The sequence below is a fragment of the Telmatherina bonti genome, assembly GCF_933228915.1.
Source record: "Telmatherina bonti genome assembly, chromosome: 11".
NCBI classification, from domain to species: domain Eukaryota; kingdom Metazoa; phylum Chordata; class Actinopteri; order Atheriniformes; family Telmatherinidae; genus Telmatherina; species Telmatherina bonti.
The window spans coordinates 25,235,037-25,256,640 of record NC_136629.1 but is presented as its reverse complement, the minus strand read 5'-3'; the positions used below and the strand labels follow the sequence as shown (position 1 = coordinate 25,256,640).

The 21,604-nt window shown below is 41.2% G+C and overlaps 2 protein-coding genes across 2 annotated transcripts; both read right to left on the bottom strand.

The window, feature by feature from the left end:
- Window positions 1–343: 343 nt before the first annotated feature.
- On the bottom strand, window positions 344–11,885 carry arhgap22a (Rho GTPase activating protein 22a; the record flags this gene model as incomplete). Its single annotated transcript, XM_079248781.1, has 10 exons — window positions 344–563; window positions 644–1,637; window positions 1,732–1,853; window positions 2,200–2,273; window positions 2,357–2,489; window positions 2,598–2,808; window positions 2,921–3,049; window positions 4,286–4,373; window positions 5,251–5,447; window positions 11,852–11,885. The coding sequence occupies 10 exons, from the start codon at window positions 11,883–11,885 to the stop codon at window positions 344–346; spliced, it is 2,202 nt and encodes a 733-aa protein (XP_079104907.1).
- A 4,716-nt stretch (window positions 11,886–16,601) lies between these two features.
- LOC306762785 (uncharacterized protein) lies at window positions 16,602–20,731 on the bottom strand (the record flags this gene model as incomplete). The annotated part of the gene is made up of 10 exons (XM_079249396.1): window positions 16,602–17,090; window positions 17,336–17,510; window positions 17,938–18,036; window positions 18,129–18,291; window positions 18,434–18,507; window positions 18,679–18,857; window positions 19,523–19,655; window positions 19,733–19,843; window positions 19,939–20,074; window positions 20,611–20,731. The coding sequence occupies 10 exons, from the start codon at window positions 20,729–20,731 to the stop codon at window positions 16,602–16,604; spliced, it is 1,680 nt and encodes a 559-aa protein (XP_079105522.1).
- Window positions 20,732–21,604: the final 873 nt, after the last annotated feature.

Below are 21,604 nucleotides of genomic sequence, written 5' to 3'. Positions count from 1 at the left end.
TTTGCAATCAAGAATAAATATTCTTTGTATGAACTAAGATCCAACATGTTTCCATAAGGCTTTTACTGGTCTTTTAAGGAGGATTTTAGTGAGTAAATGAACAGATTTATGATGTAAATTAGTTAGAAATTATATGTAAGGATGATTAAATTAATGGTTGTTGGTCCAAAAGAGTTCTTGTTTGGCACCGGTACTGGTCAGTGTAGGCACAAAGACTGACATATTAAATAGGGCAAGATGGCAATAAGCACTGCACTAGAGGTATTTGGTCTTAAAAACTTTGGGATTTTTCTTCCCAGCAGCTGAGCCCCTCTAGGACCAGATGAAGGCAGGTTGGTCTGGTCTAGGGGGCCCGTGTTGCTCCTGTTGTAAGATCTCCAAGTGTCTTGAAGAATTCCTCCATCTCTTGCTGGAGTAGGACGTTTCGATTTTCTGCATCTTGATGTGCCCGCTCCGAGTTCCTGAGTCGGATCTCCAGCATGTGGAACTTTTTCCGCTCCTGGTCCAGTTCTTCTTCAAGGCGGTTTATCTGGGACTGGTATTTAGAGCAAGACTCCTCCAACCTAAAAGGAGAGAAGAAGGATTTATAAATGACACTTCAGACTGATTTTTATTAATTGAGAAACAGCTGACTCAGCATTACCTGCGAATGCAGGTTTCATAGCTCATCCGCTGCTTTTTCAGCTCCTGCTTGAGTTGGGTCAACATGTTTGGAAAATCTTCATTTGCTCCTACATCTTCTTCCTTGTTACAGCTTGCACTGTGGTCCAGAGTATTTGGACTGTCCCTCACATCTTTGGGTCTCTCTTGACTCTGTTGTAATTTTATTGCCTTATCACTTCCCTCAGGCTCCGTTAAGGGGATTTCATAAGACGTCCAGATGGGTGAGTTGTCAGCAGGCAGGCTTAAGCTGGAAGGGGCAACGTTGTCGTAGGCAGACAGTCGGTGGGACTGGTGGAAAACTCTGTTAGACAGAGATTTTCGCAAATTGTCTTCATCAGAGTCTTTTTGTGAGTCCTTAAGCGAAAGAGTGGTTTCCTTTAGAGAGAGGGTGGAATCCTTTAGAGACAAAGTCACGTCTTTCACTCTTTCACCAGATGAGGTGGTGCGCTTGTGAGCTCGGAGAGACGACAGGCCATTCATCAGCCAGTTGCTCCCACCAGCTGCTGACACATCCCCAGCCGAGCCCCCTATTTTCCCTTTCTGCCCTGCAGAGGCTGCACTGCCCTTGAATGAGCACCTCCAGGAGGGCAGGGCTTTAGACTGTTTGCTGGGGCTAACAGCTGCTTCACATCCTTCTTCAGTTATGCTGTCTACTTTTTCCACAACTCTTTCATCTGTCTGGCTTTTACCTTTCCCTTCCACGTGACCTTCTTCCCCCTTTTCAGATGAAACGGGATTTGATGCAGTCTTGTTACTGTCTGTATGAGGAATGGAAGATTGAGGCATTTCTCGAGGGGGTTTAGAGGTTACAGCTAAGCAAGGTGTAGGGTCAGTATCTTCCTGCGAAACCCATTCCACTCTGCAGCGTTGGAGCTCTTGCTTTCGTGGGCTTTCAGTTCGGGGCTCCTTGTGTGGGAAAAGTCTGGAGTGTTCACTGATCAGCACAGTCATAAGATGTTGCACTTGTGAACTTCCTGTTTATGATGACAAACACATAAAGTGCTGTAGATGTCGTGTAGCATTGATTAAAAATAAATAATTTGTTATGTTTGATATATAATGTCCAACCTTCCATCATAGTAACGGGATCCTCTACTCTAGGCCGAAGGATGTTGGGTCCAAACACAGTGGCCAGGTTCTGAACACTCATCTTATTGTCACTGGAGTGTGACTGAACCTCATCGAGAAATCTGACCAAAACAACCACAAAAAACATCAATGTTTACAGCGCCACGTAAAAGCGATAGCATTTTCATTCAGTGAGATCAAAATGATTGATGAAAATGGCTGAATCATGATGGTGGCTGCTGCGTGGGCTCAGCTTGTGATATTTATAGACATGCAGAAGGCAGAGAGGACATACAGTAGGTGATGTCACTTCCCCTGTTGTTGAGGGTGTTGGCGTTATGTTATTTCTCTGGTATTATACGTTCCTCAGTTGTGAAGTAATTAAGATGAAGGCACCAATAATTAAACCCATCACATAAGAGACCATCACTGATTCATACAGTTAATTACAAGACATAGTTCACTTACTTGCAGATGTATTTAAGAAGATTGTAATTGACCTGAGGAAGGGATTTCACCTGTTTATGTAGTTCTGTGATTGCCTTGAATGGAAAAAAATGAAGGCATGGTTATCACCAAGAAAAGAGTCTGAAAAATATCGATGGAGTCTATTGGAAACAATTACCATTTCTTTATCCTTGGTGAGAAGCTGAGCACAAGAGAGAAACTGTGTGTATTTGGAGAAGGGGATTATGGGCTCTGGGAGCTCTCTTATGTACAGCTTTAGCAGTGATGCCACTGTGTGGACATCAGTGGAACTGTAATAGAAATCAGGCACTCATTACAGAATATTATCCCTCTAAAGTAATGGCTTGGCTTACTGCAGTATAGTATGTTTGATATGTAATCTTCTCCTGCTGACTCACCTGTCAAACACTGGCTTTTCACCACGGTCAAAAACATCCTGCAGCTCACGAACATGATTGGTCTGCCCGGGGGCCCTGAAAAGACCCTCTTCTTTGAGTCCATGTCCCCGTATGAAGCATGCGCAATGTTCAACCAATACAGGCACTGCTCTCTGAGGGTTACACTGGGTCTCATATGACATTGTTTCTTCTAAATGTTGCCCAAAAACACCTGCATCCACACAACAAAGAACATGTCAGGTTGCTAATAGCTCAATATTTCTTTTGCTTACCAAGTCCTATCTACCTTTAAAGCCTGCAGAGTGCAAGGCTGAAAATCTCACCTCCTCCGAGTGGAGCCCATATAGCTCTTCGTATGGCTCTGACCCATTCTTCCATGTCACTTTGTGAGTGGGCCATCAGCAGGAATGATTCATGGCTTATGCTGGTTCGATCCTTTTCTCCAGGCCCTCCTGAAAACATAGCCATACCTCAAAATCATTATAGCTAAATTACAAACACATCTCAAAACCAGGTAAACTCGCAAAGAGCTCAACATATATTGCACTTGTGCCAGTAATTCTCCATCTGTATTTGCAGAATTATTGTATTGTTTGTTAACAAATAAACTACAGATAGCAGTACCTGTATTTTAAATAACCTTATTAGCTTAAGCATCCCTGCTAAGTACAAAGACACAGTCATGCAGCTCTGCCTATCTTTCCTCTGAGTACTGAGCTTGAGCTCACCCTGTTTGACATTTAACGGTGACATTTAGTTTATTTCAGCTGAGCTTTGATGGCACTATATAAAATTTATCCCTTTCAAGTCACATAGTGAGCATTTTTTTAAACAACTCCCAGTTTTAGATTTAAAAGATACAAATTCTTGAAAGACAACATAGTTTATTCTCAGTTAATCCTCTATTTCTTTTTTCTTTTCTTTTTTTTCTTTTTCTTTTTTTTTTTTTTACAATAAAACACTTAAATCACAGCTTTTAAAATAGAGTTTTATGGGGCTTGTGCCTCACAGGCTATGTAGCAGTACCTGCATTGGTTACTTAGTCTTGCACTGTGGTGCATAGTGTGCTGTGAGTGAAAGAAACAACCTAGAAAGAGTAGTGTTCCCTGGGGACAGCAGCAACTGCACCAAGCCTCCCACTCTGCTGCAGTTCTCTCACTGTCCAGGCCTTTTTATTCTGTCCATTTCCACTTTTTTTATGTTAAAACTTAATTTAGTTGATGAAAATGACTTTATCTTTTATATTAAACATGTTGAGAGATTTTTTTTCCAAAATGTTTATTTGTGATTATTATTCATACTGAAAAGTTTTGTATCCATTAATTAATTTCATCAATTCCATTAATGGATTTATAAATGAGACGCATATGCCATTTGGTCCTTTGTGCAAACCTCGCCTGGGGCCATTCTGAGTTTGTGTGATCTCCATGCCTGAGTTCTCTATTGGTACTCCAGCTTCTTCCGACAGTCTGAAAACACTGTTAGGATAATTGGTGTTTATAAATATCTCCCCAGGAGTGAATGTGAGCATGAGTGGTTGTTACTCTCTCTGTTTTGTCCTTTCAATGGACCGGTGACCTGGTCAGGGAGTACCCCTCCTTTTGCCTAGCAACAAGTGGGATGGACTCAAGCGTCACATAATTAAAGATGACCTCCCTACATCATGAGCTGCCACTATACTTGCTCACCTGGAACAATTTCAAAAATGTGGCGACCAGGATCGTCCTGATTGGCAGGCACCTCATTGACCTGGCTACCCTGAAGAGGAATGCAACCCTGTTGGAAAAAAGAGACGATGTGAGATAGACTTTGAGGCAGGTGGTGGGTCTGGACTTAGACGTGCAGTGCATGTTAACATTATAGACTTGTGAGTACACTGGACTCTGGGCAACTGTCCAACAGAGGGAGGTAATGATGATGGAGGGAGGGATGACTCAGTGAAACACCTCATCTACTTATTGTATCCATCTGGCGGTTCCAGAGATACTTGCATTTTTTATGCTTCCAGCGGAGAGAGAGTCAAAAGTCAACCTCTAAGTGCTTATTGCACAACCAAAGGGCAGCCAGTTGTCACATTACTGGTATGTATGTCAAGGCAATAACAAAAACAAAGAGTTTAATGGAATTTGTTGGTATGCCTTAACGGAGGATAGTATGAAGGACGAACATAAGATGTCATAGCTGCATGCCTATAACATTGTGCAGAATGAGTAGCCTTAAAAAAGAAAATAAAACCTTTTCTTTTTTTTTTATTACTTCAAAATATTAATCACACAAACTGAGACTGTAGTTCAGGTCAAATAGCAGTTGTCTAAAAATCCAAATTATGTGGATCAATTTCAGGCATCCCCTGACTATATGATGAAGTGTCCTTGGGTAAGACACTGAACTCACACTGAAGTTGCCTCTTGTATGTGTGTGACAGATGAAAAAAAGGTTAGTACCACTACCTAACAGCAAGAGGGCCACTGGATAGGCTCCAGCCCCCCTACAACACAGAAACAGACTAAGTGATTTAAAAAACGCATAAATAAATGATCAGGTAAAAATAATGAGGTGTTAAAAAGTCTCAGATTTTGAACCAAATGAAGCTAAATATTCAAGACTGCAGTCAGATATCATTTTGTTCTGCATGTGTGTAATAATAATGTACCTGTGCCTTGTTTTCATCTTGGTCCTTGTAAAAGTACAGCGCTTCGGTCCTCAGGACAAACCACCGTAGCTGCCAGTTTTTCATGATACTCCGTTGCCTCTTCAACCAGCCTGTCTTCAGTGCTTTCTCCTGTTCCAGAGGAGAGCAGGGCCTGGAGAGCCGAGACAACTCTCCCAACACCATGCTCTTTGACCGAGCTGCATGGACATGGATCAAAATAAAATGTCAGCTATCCATCCATCCATCCATCTTCTGCCGCTTATCCGGGGTCGGGTCGCGGGGGCAGCAGCCTAAGCAGGGAAGCCCAGACTTCCCTCTCCCCAGCCACATTTGCCAACTCTGCGGGGGGGATCCCGAGGCGTTCCCAGGCCAGCCGAGAGATGTAATCCCTCCAGCGTGTCCTGGGTCTTCCCCGGGGTCTCCTCCCAGAGGGACGTGCCTGGAACACCTCACCAGGGAGGCGTCCAGGAGGCATCCTGACCAGATGCCCGAGCCACCTCAACTGGTTCCTCTCGATGTGAAGGAGCAGCGGCTCTACTCTGAGCCCCTCCCGGATGACCGAGCTCCTCACCCTATCTCTAAGGGAGAGCCCGGCCACCCTGCGGAGGAAACTCATTTCAGCCGCCTGAATACGAGATCTCGTTCTTTCGGTCACGACCCACAGCTCATGACCATAGGTGAGGGTAGGAACGTAGATCGACTGGTAAATCGAGAGCTTCACCTTCTGGCTCAGCTCCTTCTTCACCACGACAGACCGGCGCAGAGTCCGCATTACTGCAGACGCCGCACCGATCCGTCTGTCGATCTCGCGCTCCATCCTTCCCTCACTCGTGAACAAGACCCCGAGATATTTAAACTCCTCCACTTGAGGCAGGACCTGACCCCCGACCCGGAGAGGGCAATCCACCCTATTCCGGCTGAGGAATATGGTCTCAGATTTTGAGGTGCTGATTCTCATCCCAGCCGCTTCACACTCGGCCGCGAATCGCTCAAGCGAGAGCTGGAGATCACGACCAGACGAAGCCAACAGGACCACGTCATCTGCAAAAAGCAGGGACCCAATCCTGAGGCCACCAAGTCGGATCCCCTCAACACCTCGGCTGCGCCTAGAAATTCTGTCCATATAAGTTATGAACAGAATCGGCGATAAAGGGCAGCCTTGGCGGAGTCCAACCCTCACCGGAAACGGATCCGACTTACTACCGGCAATGCGGACCAAGCTCTGACACCTGTCGTACAGGGACCGGACAGCTCGTACAAGGGGGTCCGGTACCCCATACTCCCGGAGTACCCCCCACAGGAGCCCCCGGGGGACACGGTCGAATGCCTTCTCCAGGTCCACAAAGCACATGTAGACTGGTTGGGCAAACTCCCATGCCCCCCCCAGGACCCCAGAGAGGGTATAAAGCTGGTCCACTGTTCCGCGACCAGGACGAAAACCACACTGCTCCTCCTCAATCCGGGATTCGACTATCCGGCGGACCCTCCTCTCCAGGACCCCTGAATAGACCTTACCAGGGAGGCTGAGGAGTGTGATTCCCCTGTAATTGGAACACACCCTCCGGTCCCCCTTCTTAAAAAGGGGGACCACCACCCCAGTCTGCCAATCCAGCGGTACTGCCCCCGATGTCCACGCGATGCTGCAGAGGCGTGTCAGCCAGGACAGCCCCACAGCATCCAGAGCCTTAAGGAACTCCGGGCGGATCTCATCCACCCCCGGGGCCTTGCCGCCAAGGAGCTTTTTGACCACCTCAGCGACTTCAGCCCCAGAGATAGGAGAGTCCACCCCTGAGTCCACCAGCTCTGCTCCCTCATGGGAAGACGTGTTGGTAGGATTGAGGAGGTCTTCGAAGTATTCCCTCCACCGACCCACAACGTCCCGAGTTGAGGTCAGCAGCTCCCCACCTCCGCTGTACACAGTAGTGATGGAGCACTGCTTCCCCCTCCTGAGCCGTCAGCTAATGGGGTTAAAAACATCAAAAGGATATTAGGAAGTACAAATACAAATTTTAACTGTCTTATTGTTTTCATATTGTTAGAAAAATTCAAAATTGTTATTCGAAGAAGTTTTCTTTTAAATCACATCGATTTTATCTATTCCAATACATTTTAATCTTTTCTTTTCCAGATACTAACAAGTACAAATGCAATTTCTTTACTGCAGAGAGTTTGAATCATGCTACGCTTTACTAGACAGAGTGATTATAAGTATGGATTAGATATTAGCATTTGTGGGTCAGCGGTATAGAGCTGAAACAGGGACAGTGGAAGGATCCCTTGGGAATCAAGACAGAAAACAGAAGGCAGAGGGAGAGGAGAGAAAGAAATCAATGGTGCATTTTTCCTGTTAATTGCATCCTGCATTCTGCTGAGGACAGCAGGGAAGGTATCTGCAAGGGCCTGGACTAAAATCTCTCTTTCCATTTCTCTCTCTTTTTGCTTCCTCTGTCTCCCTCACTCCTTCTTATCAGCTCTCTGTCTGGACTGCTCATTTTATTTCTCCCCTTTCAGAATGTCCTTCCTTTGCAGAGTCATGATTGCTGGGAAGGAAAAGGGTACAGTGCACAAGGCACAGTTATTTAGACAACTGTCTCCTGACAGCAGAAGCAGGCTGTGCATGATCTATATTAAAAGCAGACATGACTACATCTTGCACATCTCAATTAAACACACTGGAAATATCAAAGAAGAACTTTAATTTTTCTTAAGAAAATAACTGTTGTGTAAAATTAGTGTAATCTACATGCTATACTTTGAATAACAATACCACTTAAACTGCATTAGAATGTATTAACAAAAATAAGCCAGCATATACTACATTTAAAGTTAAGTTTTCTGTGCAAATACGTAATAAAAATAGGCAGAGGAAGTATAAAGATTAAGACAAATTACATCCTAAAAATACAGAATTGGAAGCAAGCCTCCCTGCTGATTAGCTATAGATCTATCACAGCAAGATGAGTCAGATTCATTCTAAACATCATATATTATATCAACTTTAAGGCAGTGATGAAAGTAACATTTAATGGGTTAAATCAAGTATTTTCAATCTACCTGAAGCTTTGAAACACTTAGTAATAACAGGAGTACGTGTAGCTACGTGCAGCTAAAATTGTTCAGATTTTACAAGTTGGGATAAGCGCAGTATGGATTTTCTCTGTAAGGTCAACATCAACAACCACTAATCTGAAGAACTGTGAATCAGAAAGGACCTACAAGGTGAATGCTTCACTCAAAGAATGGGATACGAAACATCATAAAGTGAATGATAAATCCTATGACAATTCATGGATGAAGAACGCACATTTAAAGATTAAACCTTTTAATCAAAACCAATCTTCACAACAGTCAGTCCTAACAAGTCTTTTGGGAAGTACTGTACTTATGCTGCAACTCAAGTTATATTGTAGCTTTTCAAAGTGCTGAGTAGCTGTTTGTAGAAGGAGAGCATGTGCAAGATGAATGCCTGGTGGGCTCTTAGTTATTTTTTGCTTCTTTAAATTAGTGCACACCAAAACACCTGTCTTCCATGTGAATGAACTGCTTTTAAAGTTGTAGTGATACCCAAAAGATAAGAGTACAAAGAAGTACACTTAATTTTGCATTTCAATAGATTGAATAAAAAAGTTGTTTTTTTTTTAAAAGTAATATTTCACTGAAATATTTTAACAACCTGTCCAGGCTGTACCCTGCCTCTCGCCCAATGATTGCTGGGACAGGCTCCAGCTTCCCTTCACTGGACTAAGCGGTTAAGAAAATGGATGGATAATTTAACAAAATGAAGCATGGGACCCAGAATGCAAATGAACCCAAGATGTTTTTACTTTCAAAAGTGAACCCTGAAATGTGTATGTATGAATCTGGTTTAAGAGTATCCATTTTAACAACAACAACAACAACAACAACAACAACAACAACAACAACAACAACAACAACAACAACAACAATAATAATAATAACAACAACAATAACAATAACAACAACAATAATAATAATAATAACAACAACAACAACAACAACAACAACAACAACAACAACAATAATAATAATAATAATAATAATAATAATAATAGTAATAATAATAATAATAATAATAATAATAATAATAATAATGATAATAATGATAATAATCAAACCAAAACTACAACTATCTGAGGATATGGAACTTCTCACTCAAAAACACAAATGTTCGCCCAACCACTTTGTGTGGAATTCAACCCTTGAGCATTCAACCGTGTCCCTTGGAGACTTCTGTGGGGGTTGCTTAGGAGTACTGGGCCCCCTGTATGAGCTGTCAAGCCAATGTGTTACAGGTGCAAGACTTTGGTCTGCATTAAGTCAGATACATTTCCAGTGAGGGTTGGACTCCGCCAAGGCTGCCCTTTGTCACCAATTATTTTTCTAACTTTTATGGCCAGAATTTCAAGGCACAACCAAGGTGTTGAGGTAATCTGGCTTGGTGGCCTAGGAGTGAGGCTTTGGGTGTGAGGTTCTGCTCCATGTGGAGGAGTTCAAGTATTTCAGGGTCTTGTTCACCAGTGAGGGAAGGATGAAATGCAGCATCTAAAGGCAGATTGCAGCATTTGCAGTAATGCAGACACTCCACTGGTCTATCATGGTGAAGAAGGAGCTAAGCTAAATAGCAACGCTCTCGATTTACTGATTGGTGTGCATTCTTACCATCACTTATCGTCATGAGCTGTGGGTAATTACCAAAAGAATGAGACCACAAATATAAATGGTTAAAATGCGTGTCTTCTGCTGGGTGGCCAGCTTCTTCCGTAGAGATAGACTGATGGACTTCTGGGAGGGGCTCAGAGTAGAATCTCTGCTCCTTCACACTCAGAGGAGCCAGATGAGGTGGCATAGGCATTTGGTAAGAATCCCTCCTGGATACAACCATGGTGAGGTGTTCAGGCGCATCAGTCTGGGAGGAGACCTCGAGGAAGACCTAGGACATGCTGGAGAGATTATACATTTCTCAGCTGCCCTGAGACTACCTCATGATTTCCCAGGATTAGCTGGTGATTGTACCAGGGGAGAGGGAAGTCTGAGCTTTCCTGCTTAGGGAGCTTCCTCCACGACCCAATAAGTGGCAGAAAATGGATGGATGGATATTAGTGAACTATTAAATTTATTAAACGGTCATCAATTATCAAATCAATATATCATTTTCATTCACAAAATACATTTTTATCAACGTACAGATTAAAGTGTAACAATGTCATAATTTGTTTGTGTTACAGTTTGGATCAGGTCTCTCTGATGTCATGACATATTCCTGTTGATTTTGTATCCACACATCTTTACAAATTTATCATTTACTCAAATTTGATTGACTGATATCCAAGCTTCCTGGGCAGACCCAGCTCAGTGATGCTGTTCAAACTATCTCTGAATGATGTTGCGTAAAAGGGTCAAAGAAGAGCACAGCTGGGAATCTAATCAAAGGAGAATACCATTACAGCAAATGAGAGATGGCAAGTCCACAAGACGTGGCAAGAAAGCTAAAGTGGATACTGTACTATCCACCTGAAGCTTCTTACAATCTTTTATGGTCTCATTTGTAATGCCGGCCTACAAATAGACTTGCTCGAGGACAAATGAAGCATCATTCCCACCTCAAGATGAACAAGACCTCTGGAGGTGTATGTAAGTCCAACAATTTGTCATGTTGTTCGATTGTTAGTCAGGAAGAGATCAAAATTCTTTAAAAGGTTTTAGTTTTTGTTATGTGGAAATATCTTTGAAGCAAAATCCTGTAGATGCCCCATGTGATGAGATACAAACTGTTTCCCTGTTGACCTAAAACAACATGAGCTGTTTCCAGCTATCCAGCAAACCACCTGCTGTAAAAAGCAAAGCCAGTATATTTACTCTACATCATAATCTCAGTGGTAGAAGCTGTTCTTCTTACTTGCAGCCACCAAATTCATCTTCACACAGTCATCTGAGAGGTATGTATATGCTCAGTCCTGAAAAATGGATTTCACCATGTGTTAGAGGAACTACGTTTGACAATCAGTTGTGGTGTTTTACAAGATAGTCTTGTGTTTCTCCCATCAAGCATCTACCACCTGCCAAAACTTACAATCAAATGACTAAGTTAAACCATGAATAAACATAGGATGTAAGGCACTGTTGGGGTTATATTTCCAGCAGCCATCTTTACTACAACCCATCTCCCGCAGAATCAAATCTGCTAGGAATTTAGATAATCACTTGAGGGAGACATGACGGATTACATCCCCCAGTTGTAGAGCCTGTTAACTCTCACTGAGCACTAGGTACAACAGCTGAAGACTCAACATAACAGATCATGCAAGAAACACAAAAAATGCTGGTAATTACCAACAGAATGCTGAAAACCAGCAGTGATGTGCAACTCCTGTATGACACAATTACCCCTCTATGATGCATTTTTCAATGAGACCAGTAAAAGCAAACCTTACTGATGATACTAGAAACGACTGGAGGACATATGGAGCTCTACAGAGACAGTGAGGGAAATTTAAAAAGAAAAAAGAATGGAGGAGCAAGAATGACAGACAAGAACACATACAGAAGAGGATGAAGAAAAGGGAGGAGGGACTGTCCTTACCCCGGCGTGCCTGTTTTATCTTGGGGCTCAGCATGGTTACAGTTGCTGTGCTGCTCCCTCTCACAGAGACATGACTGCATCGCTCTGTTCACTCACTATTTCTTACACACACACACACACACACACACACACACACACACACACACACACACACTCAGCGCCTCTCGCTGTTGCCTCGCCCTATTACTCCTCATCCTCTCCCAGCATCTCTCTCCCTTTTCATAGTCTTGCATTTGGACTCTGATTTCATTCTCATATTAACACACACACACACTTAGAAATACTTAAGCATGCACTCTCCTCTTCCACCCCTCTTCTCTTTCATCTGACTCTGCGTCTCTGTCCCACCGGCCCCGCGTTCTGTTGTTCTCTCATACCTAAAGCCCTGCCCACTCCCTCTCTGCCTCTCTGCTGCACACTCTCTGTAACAGTTTCTCACCTTCTATAAATATGACTTGCTGGGTGTCCTCTGTCTTGTCGCCGATTTCTTTCTACCACACATTCTTCGCAATCCTCCCCTGCTGCTTACAAAAATTTGATTATGGTTTTTGTCTGTATCTGAAGGAAAACCTCAGATCAATACATTTGAGTTAATGTAAACTGCTTGCCCAAACAAATGCTTCACAGTAAGGGGACATGACATTGCTCGGTCTACCTCTATAGCTGCATGCAAAAGTGGAAAATGTAAAAAACACATTTTGATAATTAATTTTTTATTTGAGGTTCTACTGCTGTGGCAGTGGTTCAGCTGGTAGAGTTGTCCTGTGACCTGGAGGTCAGCAGTTCATGTAGTGCACTCCTATGCAGCCTATGCTGCAACCCCAAGGGGGGGACAAGTGTTCTCTGAGGTCCCAAGCTCAGAACAATGTAGAGGGTCACGTCAGGATGGGCATCCGGCGTATATGTGCCAGAGTACAACCGTGCGAATACAACTTCTGTACGGGCTCAGCAACTAGAAGCTGATGATTCAGTGTGGCAACAAACAACATTTAAGTTTCTACTGTTAATTAAAGAAAAAAAAACTGAAAAACAAAACATTATTAAATCACAAACCATTATATAGCCAAAAGTTTAGTCAAACAGTGTTTCAAAGGCATTAAAAAGACTTCTCCTACTTCATCAGAAAAACGTAAGTCATTTGCTTAGTGGAAGGGAGAGGGATAGAAGCAATTTATCAAGCTCCTGAAATGTCTCAATTTATTTTAAGACTTAATGAATGATGAACGGGTCCTACTTCAAAAAACATTCATAACCACACACAATAGTGTGTTTCACATTAACTTATTCACACATGAAGTGCATCACATTCTATGCAGTAATTTTTCTCCATAACACAAACTTAATACATACTAATAGGAAAATTTAGTAGTGCCTTACAAATATAACTGTGACCCTGCGCATTCAGTTTGAGCAGCGACTTTAAAGAACTTATCCTTGAGAATTGTCATAACACTGTCACAATGGTTTGCCTGTCCTTTAGACCTCTTAACAGTGTTTCTACATTATATCTACACGTAACAATATGGAACTAGGACTGAAATACACATTGAAGTTTGTATAATATGAAAAATATATAATCAAAACACAAGAAAAAAGCAGAACACCATTAACGTAATTTGCTTTAGCAGTCTTTACAAAATGTCAGCTGATGACTACTGCAGGGCCTGATAAATTCTTCCAGCAAGACTCAAAAACTATTTCCTCCTCTTCTTAAAGCAAGGAAATTACACTCTGAAAATTAAGTGAAATAATCAGTGAAATACACATTTATTTAAACTGTTTGGAGTTTCATGTATGAATAAATCATTTAAGAAATAGCCATTAAGGCAAATTCAAGGTAAAAAAAAAATCAGAATGTACTGCGTTTTGGACAGAAAGGCTAAACTAGCATATGGCCGCAAAGGAGGTTTCACAGACATAGGAGTAGATGTGCATCATCTCCACAGAGTAGCAAAAACAGATTCTACATCGACAAGTCATAAAAATACTAAACAAAATAATAATGAAAAAAAAAGAATAAAAGAAAACTGAAAAACTTATCCATATTCAGCAACAGCCACCAGTATCATTACCTTGCCTGAAGAAGGAAAAGCACAACATTCACTGAAACCATGAGGTTGCAAATATTTTTCTGCAGGGCAATGTGGTGATCAGTGTTACAGATAAATGGGAGGAAAGTTTCCACTAAATATCTGCACATTCTGTATGCAAATGAATGTGTTTGGAAACAAAACCTAAAGGGGCATCCCTACAACAAAATAATTATCAAAAACAGCCTTTAAAATCCACAATGAAGAGCTTTTTGGGAGCCAATCTTAAAACATTGACTTGAATGCGTGCAGAGATAATTAACAAGCATTATGTGCAAACAGTGAGAAGTGATCTGTAAGGAAAAGTGAATGAAAATCCCTGAAACAACAAGAAGGAATAATTTCTGACAACAGTAATGAGACGTAAGTTGATATATAAACTAAAATTTGGTTAGTACTGAGTTGCGGGTATACAAACTTTTTTCAGTTTTAACTCTAAAGTTAAGAAGCAACAGGGCATTTACATGTAAAGAAAAGCTCATGTTTGATCTGCTGCTGAAACTTGTGCATACAACTGTATAATCTATTGCAGATGTATGGCAGAGCTGACACATTTGTTCTGTCATGTGCAGTGTGGTGTACACTGCATGTTCAGTCTCCTGACTCATTCAGGGTAAGATTTACAGTCTGAAGATAAGTGCCACACTTCTCAGTCGCTCTGTAATCTGCGGACAAAACCACAACATTCAAGGGTGTGATGTTCTTGATCCTACTCAGCCTGGTCGGCTTGTAGTGGATGTGATAAAACAGATAAATGCTGCTTGAGAGACTAGATGAACTTACATGTAACACAGAGAAACTGTTAGAAGAGAAAGCTGACTGAGACGTCTGAGCTTACAAAACAGTCAGTAAAATAACTTTGGATGGAAATTGGAAAGTAAGACTTATTAGCATGACATCTCCAACAGCCAACCAGTCTGATGCACCCAAATAAGTCATCTTGTCTGTTAAAATTATCTCAACTAACTAAACTCTAAGCCTTACCTTCAAGTTCCTTTGGGTTGTTATAGATTTGAGGAGTCTTAGATGGCTTCATGGCAGCAAACCCAACTGTGTAACTTATTCTTCTCCACTGGGGCCATTTCTATAGCCACAAGCAAACACACACACACAAGCAAATTCAAACCCTAGACAATGATGACACTAAGACCGCAGTCCTCCACTTAACACAAAATCCCTTAGGAACAGATCGAATGCCCTTCACATACTCACAGAGAACGGAGCACAATGGTTGCCATCATTTTCACAAGTGACATATGCTTGGGGAATGCTGAGGTAAACAGCCTCTTACAGAAGGAAGGAAGTACAGAAAGTCATGCGAGTATTACTTGCCATATAATGTCGAGAGGGCTGACCAGACAAATGTTAGCCTGGAACCAGACTAAAGAAAGCATCATATAGTTCCAGGGAGCTGCTCTGATAATTGAAACTGCTTTTTTTTTTTTTTTTTAAAAAAGTCAAATACATCTGTGTGACGCTCTCCTGATGGGCTGAATCCCCAATCTGTCTCTCTCAGGAAGTGAGCTGTCTTGATGGAGAAGTGAAAACTGCTGACTTCTTAGTAAATAGGTATTATGTTTCTGCTTTAGATGCTATTATTTTTTTTACATTTCTCTTGCTCTGACTGTTTGCGATTTGCCTATGTAAATCAAGAGTCACAAGCTTCAAGTCTAAAACGGACTTCCAAGCCTCCAGCAGAGTTTCTTTTAGAAATAACACGTGCGTGTGTTGCTTTTATTTCTTTTTTTAATTTTTTAAATTTTTTTTTTTTTATTAATAACATTAACTTACAGCATTAAAAAAAACTTGGCACAAACACCCCCAAAAAAGTTATTTATCAAAAATAAAAACACATTTTTACACATAAAATATATGAAAATATTGACAAGAGTCAGCCGGCTGAATAGAAGAGCACTGATTCAGAGTTGGAGTAAAGCAAGTAAAAACACTCCATTTCACAGTCTTACAGCACATGTGGTCTGTTTAATCACTTTATATGCACAACAGGCTGCATTGTACACACTAAATTATATCACATGACGTAGCCAGTCACCCAATCCAGACACACTTGCCTCTCAGGGGTGTGGAGAACATCATCTATAATCTAGAGATATGGTCCTGCGGGACATGTAGGAAATGAGTGTGTATAATTGAAGGCATGAGAAGAGTATGTCCCATTAGTGAGAGCAGAGGAAGTGTCGTGGCATAAATGATTTAGAAACGGTTGGTAAGGTAATGACGTTATGAACAAAGTTATTCAGTACACCTGCTAAAAATCATCATCACTAGCTTGGGTTTTGATCTACATTATGCCTTACATTATATCAAAAACAGTCTCTTTAAAGAAATGGCAATGCCATTTAATAAATGTGTGAAAGGATATATTATAAAAACAACAAATAAGGTCTTTGAAACCCTTACTAGAAGTTCTCCTGAAAGTAAGTTTGTAGATAATTTGCCAGCCATTCTACTGTATAAGCAACCCTATTTAAAAATATATATTATGGTATAATAAAATATGCTAAAATACAAGATATTAAATGACATTAGAGAGTTATAGAATAAAAGACCGTATCACAAAACTGATGGAACCTCAAGACTGAAAATGACAAACAGTGAAACAATTTTCAGAATAGCTGCCCATGAGAAAAAACTGTATCTTAAATATCTATGGCAGTTTTGTCCTCTCTGGTTTGTCTGGTTCCCAGCCATCTCCTCCCTTCCAGCAGAAATGACAATACTATAAGCCAACGTTGCCCGAGTGACCTCTTTTGTGCTGAGCCCCCACACTGTCTGAAGTAAGTAGTTGTTCCCGTAGCGATAGCGTCAAACTGCTCAGTCAGAAGCCACACCTCCCAAAAGAGTGTCAGTGCATTCATAACAATCATGACTACAACCCAGAACTCTTCCCCGAACAATGTGAGCCACATTGACAAGCTGTGAGTCCCTGCAGACATCTTGCTGTACAGGTAGCTTATTGCTGTGGCAACAAAAAGAAGGTGGGCTACTGCCATGGAGAAGATGAAGACGAGAAACAGGCGATGATTAGCCCGACCGATGCAGCGATTGAGGAAAAGGCAGTGATGGTCGTAGTCTTTAATGCAGACTTCACACAACTTGCAGTGTTTTGTGTAGTCGGGTAGAAACAGCTGTGGGAAATAAAAGACAAGGTGGGAAGGAGAGAGAAGTCACCATACATGCTTGGAAATGCAATACAAAGCTGCTTCTGTCTTCTGTGCTTTTAAAAAGGTTTAGTGAAGACCTTTCTGCAGTTATATGAAAGCACACAGGAAGAAAAAATATGTTGTTTTCAAAATTACTATAGCTTATGTAGACAGATATTGAATGTGGGCATTGAAAACACCTTGAATGATGACAAGAGGGAAGATTTTACCTCACAATATGGACAGAACCTGTGAGGACTCTGGTTCTTCTCTACTAGGTCAGCAATACAGGTGAACTGAGGATCTGCATCTGCTCTGTCTAGAACCCCGGGATCCTGAGTCAGAACCTTACAGAACAGAGCAAGAAGCATGGAGAAGTGGACCAATGACACCTGAGCCAAAGCAGTGGCTGGCCACACACATTCACAAAGTTAAGGATGAAACAGTGTTCTTTGATAAAGTTAATATTGTAAAATTATGTTAACTTCCCTGTTTTTGGATTTGTGTTCTGTGTACAGAATTCTGTGAGGGTTTGAAGAGATCTTTTAATACACTCCATAGGCAACAATTCTGAAAACCACAGCAAGGCAGCACATGGCATTGCAGATGATCACAATAGTATTTTATAGCTCTAACTTTCAAAGAAACACATAATTATAAGTGTTGCATATGTGACCGAATGTATTTAGATGAGAAATTATTCTGCAGAACAACATGTTGTTCAGACAATTACACACATCCAACCTTTAAAATACTTATGTTACACTTCTATCATGGTAAAAATGACAGAAAAATCAAGTAATATTTATGAATATGGAAGTTCACATGTCACCTCTTGTTAAGGATATTGGGCACCATTCTTCCATAGTAGCAGAGCAGGGAATGGAACATGCCAGCAAGGAGAGTTCCCAAGTATACAGGGTTAGGTAACCTAAAAGAAAAACATACCCCATCTTAGTATAGAAAGAGAAAGAATGACCACTCACCCTAAGACATTTCTCATGCAATTCAATTTTTTAAAACCTTTGGTATGTGGTGATGCGGTGGTACTGTGTGAAAATGCTTCTGGCCAACCAGGGGAAGAGCAAAGCACAGATGAATCCCCCGTAGCCTCCCAACATGGCTGCTATTAGCAGGATGGCAGCTCCACTCAGAGATGGAAAAAACAGTGTCCAGTAGTATAGCGCTGTAGAAATATCCCAAATGCACAAGTACATTGAGCATAAATCGCATACAAAAGCACTTCTCGTGTTACAAATGTGCTGCTACTCCTTGCTTTTCACTGCAGAATGGAAAATAAAAACTTTAACAATAACATTAATATCTACCATGAGATTCTCTGGGCTTGTGGTGTATTGGCTCATTGATGTACCGACTCAGTAGTTTGGCTAGCTGCTCATGTCTAAAGAAAAACACAAGTGTTAATCAGCATCATAATCCCAGTGGAGACATTTGATGTGGAAAAGCTAACATATAGGATATCTTAAAGGCACAGACTATAGAGTGTTGCAATGCAGTGTCCAGACGTTTTACAGATTTTTTTCCAGATATTCCTGGAAGGTTGCAGATTCACCTGAATGTCTTCCCTTGTTTGCAGAGATCCAGTGGTGTGAGGCCGCTATAGTTTTTCTGATGGAGCATCCTGCACCCAGTCCTCTGCAGCAGTGTCCAGCACACCTCTACTCCACCCCTCTCTGCTGCAACGTGAAGCGCTGTTGCTCCCTGCTGGTCAACTGCATCTACAGCACACCTCTGCAGAAAAACGGTCAATCAGGTGGAGCTGATCTTGCATATCATAGAAGCTGCACTAAGCCCTGCTAAAGAAGAAAGAACTATATAAATATATATATATATATATATATATATATATATATAAAAATTAAAATTTCCTAATTTTTCAACAACCATTAATAACTATGGTCAGCGCTACAGGATGAAATCACAAATTTGAATCCAATTATTTACAGTCATGTGTTTTGTTTTTTTTTGTTGGATAATTGCACAAACTGGAACCAGTTTTTAATTTCTATAAAATTAGAAACAACTAAAAAGACTCCAAAAATCTTAAAGATTGCAAACAAAAAAAAAAAATAAAATAAAATAAAATCTTGCAAACAAGTATTATTAATATCAACAGGTAAAAAACTTAGTAGAAACATTCAGTTCTGGTTTAGGACCAATGCTTGTGAATATATGAAAGAATTGTAATTCAGCTTTTATTATTTTCTATTGTTACATAAAACAGCCTTTAATTTAATAGGACATTGTTTGTTGAATAATCTCCTCAGATTCATAGAAGTATTCAGTGTGACATCATGTTTCTTTGAGGAGCGACACAATAGAGGAAAAGAAAATCAAAAATTGGTAAAAGTCTCAAATATTAGTCATCTAAAGTGAAGGAGCAAAATTGATCCTACCTGGTCTCTGAGCAAATATCGAACCATTTCCGTGTTGCCTGTGGATGCAGCCAGGTGGAGCGGTGTCACCTGGTACATATCTGTGTCTGAGAACTGGAACATTCCTGTTTCCCACAAATAATGCACAGCAACACTAAAAAAAAATGACCAGGAGTTAGCGCATTCAAGACAAGGACAAAGAGCATGTGTTCCTATGTTTCCCCCACTTACATGTTGCCTCCAGTAACTGCATGATGCAAGGATGTTTTTCCCTGGAGGTCTATGAGACGTAGATCAGCTCCAAACTGCATCATTTTATGGATAATGTATATGTTTCCTTGTCTGATGGTAGTAGACAAAAAATGACAAGCTGTTATTACAGTTTCACCTAAATAATCCAACTATAATCGGCATGTAAAAGTATAGCTTCTGCTCACCTGCAGGCAAAATGAAAAGCTGTCTGCCCTGCATCACATGTCAGGTTAGGATCTGCTCCACTGCTGAGGAAAAAGTCTACCAAGCCACAGTTACCATGGAGGGCAGCATAATGAAGTGGTGTGAAACCACCCCAGCCTGAATGAATAGAAGGCATGCACATCACAGTTAGACATGGATGTTAATCTTTAAACTAATCTGCAGACTCTGTGACTGGTACTGATGCATGGTCTGTCAGCCTGTTAGATGGTTGAAAACCTCTGGAGCAAGGAGTCAGACCTCCTTCAGCTCAGTTGTAATGTCACAGAATCTGACTATCACTGTATGACAGAACATCTGTCAGGAGGGGCCAGGATAGGGTTAGCTTTCCTAATAACACTGTTATAAAACACGAAAGGAAGAACACTGGAGAAGCATCAAGCAGGCTATGTCATAACAAACTGCGCCATTATAGCTGCCCATTGGTGTGATAGCTCCACATTGTAATTTAGGCATTTATACATATAACATGGGATCAAAAGGTTTTTTTTTTGGCTTCAGGAAATGCCTAAGAGAAAACGTTGTAAGGTGGTGACATGAGACCAGAAGGAAGTTGTGGCTTCCTGTCAATCATATAGTAAATGTAAAACTTCAAAGCAAAAGTTGCGTTTTTATTGCATCTTTCTCTACCTTACCTTTGTGTTTGAGGACTGTTCGATCATTTTGGACGAAGTGTATACACTGTTCAATATTCCCTCTCTGTATACAGTCAAATATGTCACCGCCGCTAAAGGAGCACACGGGCATCGGATGCATTATGGTGGGTGCACAAAAACTGCCCTTCAGTATTTCCACCCGCAGAAACTGCGGCGAAAACAAAAATCAGGTCTTGGGACGACTCACTACAACATATTGAAGCAAAACGAGAAGTGAGATCATGTTTCGCTGCTGAGACGGAGATCTTTCATTGTGATAAACTGATTGAAGCAGACCACGCCTGGGGCCTCTGATTGGCTCCTTCGGATCACTTGACCTCTGACGTCACGTTGTCGCCAAAACACGACAGCCGCGCCAGTAAGCACGTCAAGTACCTGTCTTGTTGATAAAGGCTAGAAGACTTATGTGAAATGTGAAGTTTTAAAAGCACGTCTTATTAGTAAAATTAAAACAACTTGACACTCTTCTCTAAATTTTATATCTTTCCCCCTCTATTTAGCAATTCCTCAAGCATACACGTGAAACTTGAACATGCAAAATTCTAAAGATTTGGGACAAAATGTTTCCACTGCACAGACAGCGTGCTGTCATTCGCGAGATTAAGGCTAAAACTTTATGTTAGTATGAATTCAACAGCTAAAGCGCTGAACATTGACTGCAGACAACACAGCGCAACTCTCAGCTGTCGGTGGCGTCGATGCTTTAAAACGTGGATTTCAAAGTCTTAAACCATACAGGAGTCCCTCAAGTGATTGTGGAGGGACTGTTGGACGTTTTGAACTAGAGAAAATAATATTGATTATGGCTTAAATCATGTGCCTCAATAGGATATACCATTTGGGAAGAACCGGGCTTTATAGTCATTTTTAGTGTTACCAAAGTACGTTCGGATATAGCATTAATTGATTTTTATGCTATCTGCAAATCTGCTATATTTCTTCTTAATTTATGGCTGCTTCATTATTTTAGGTT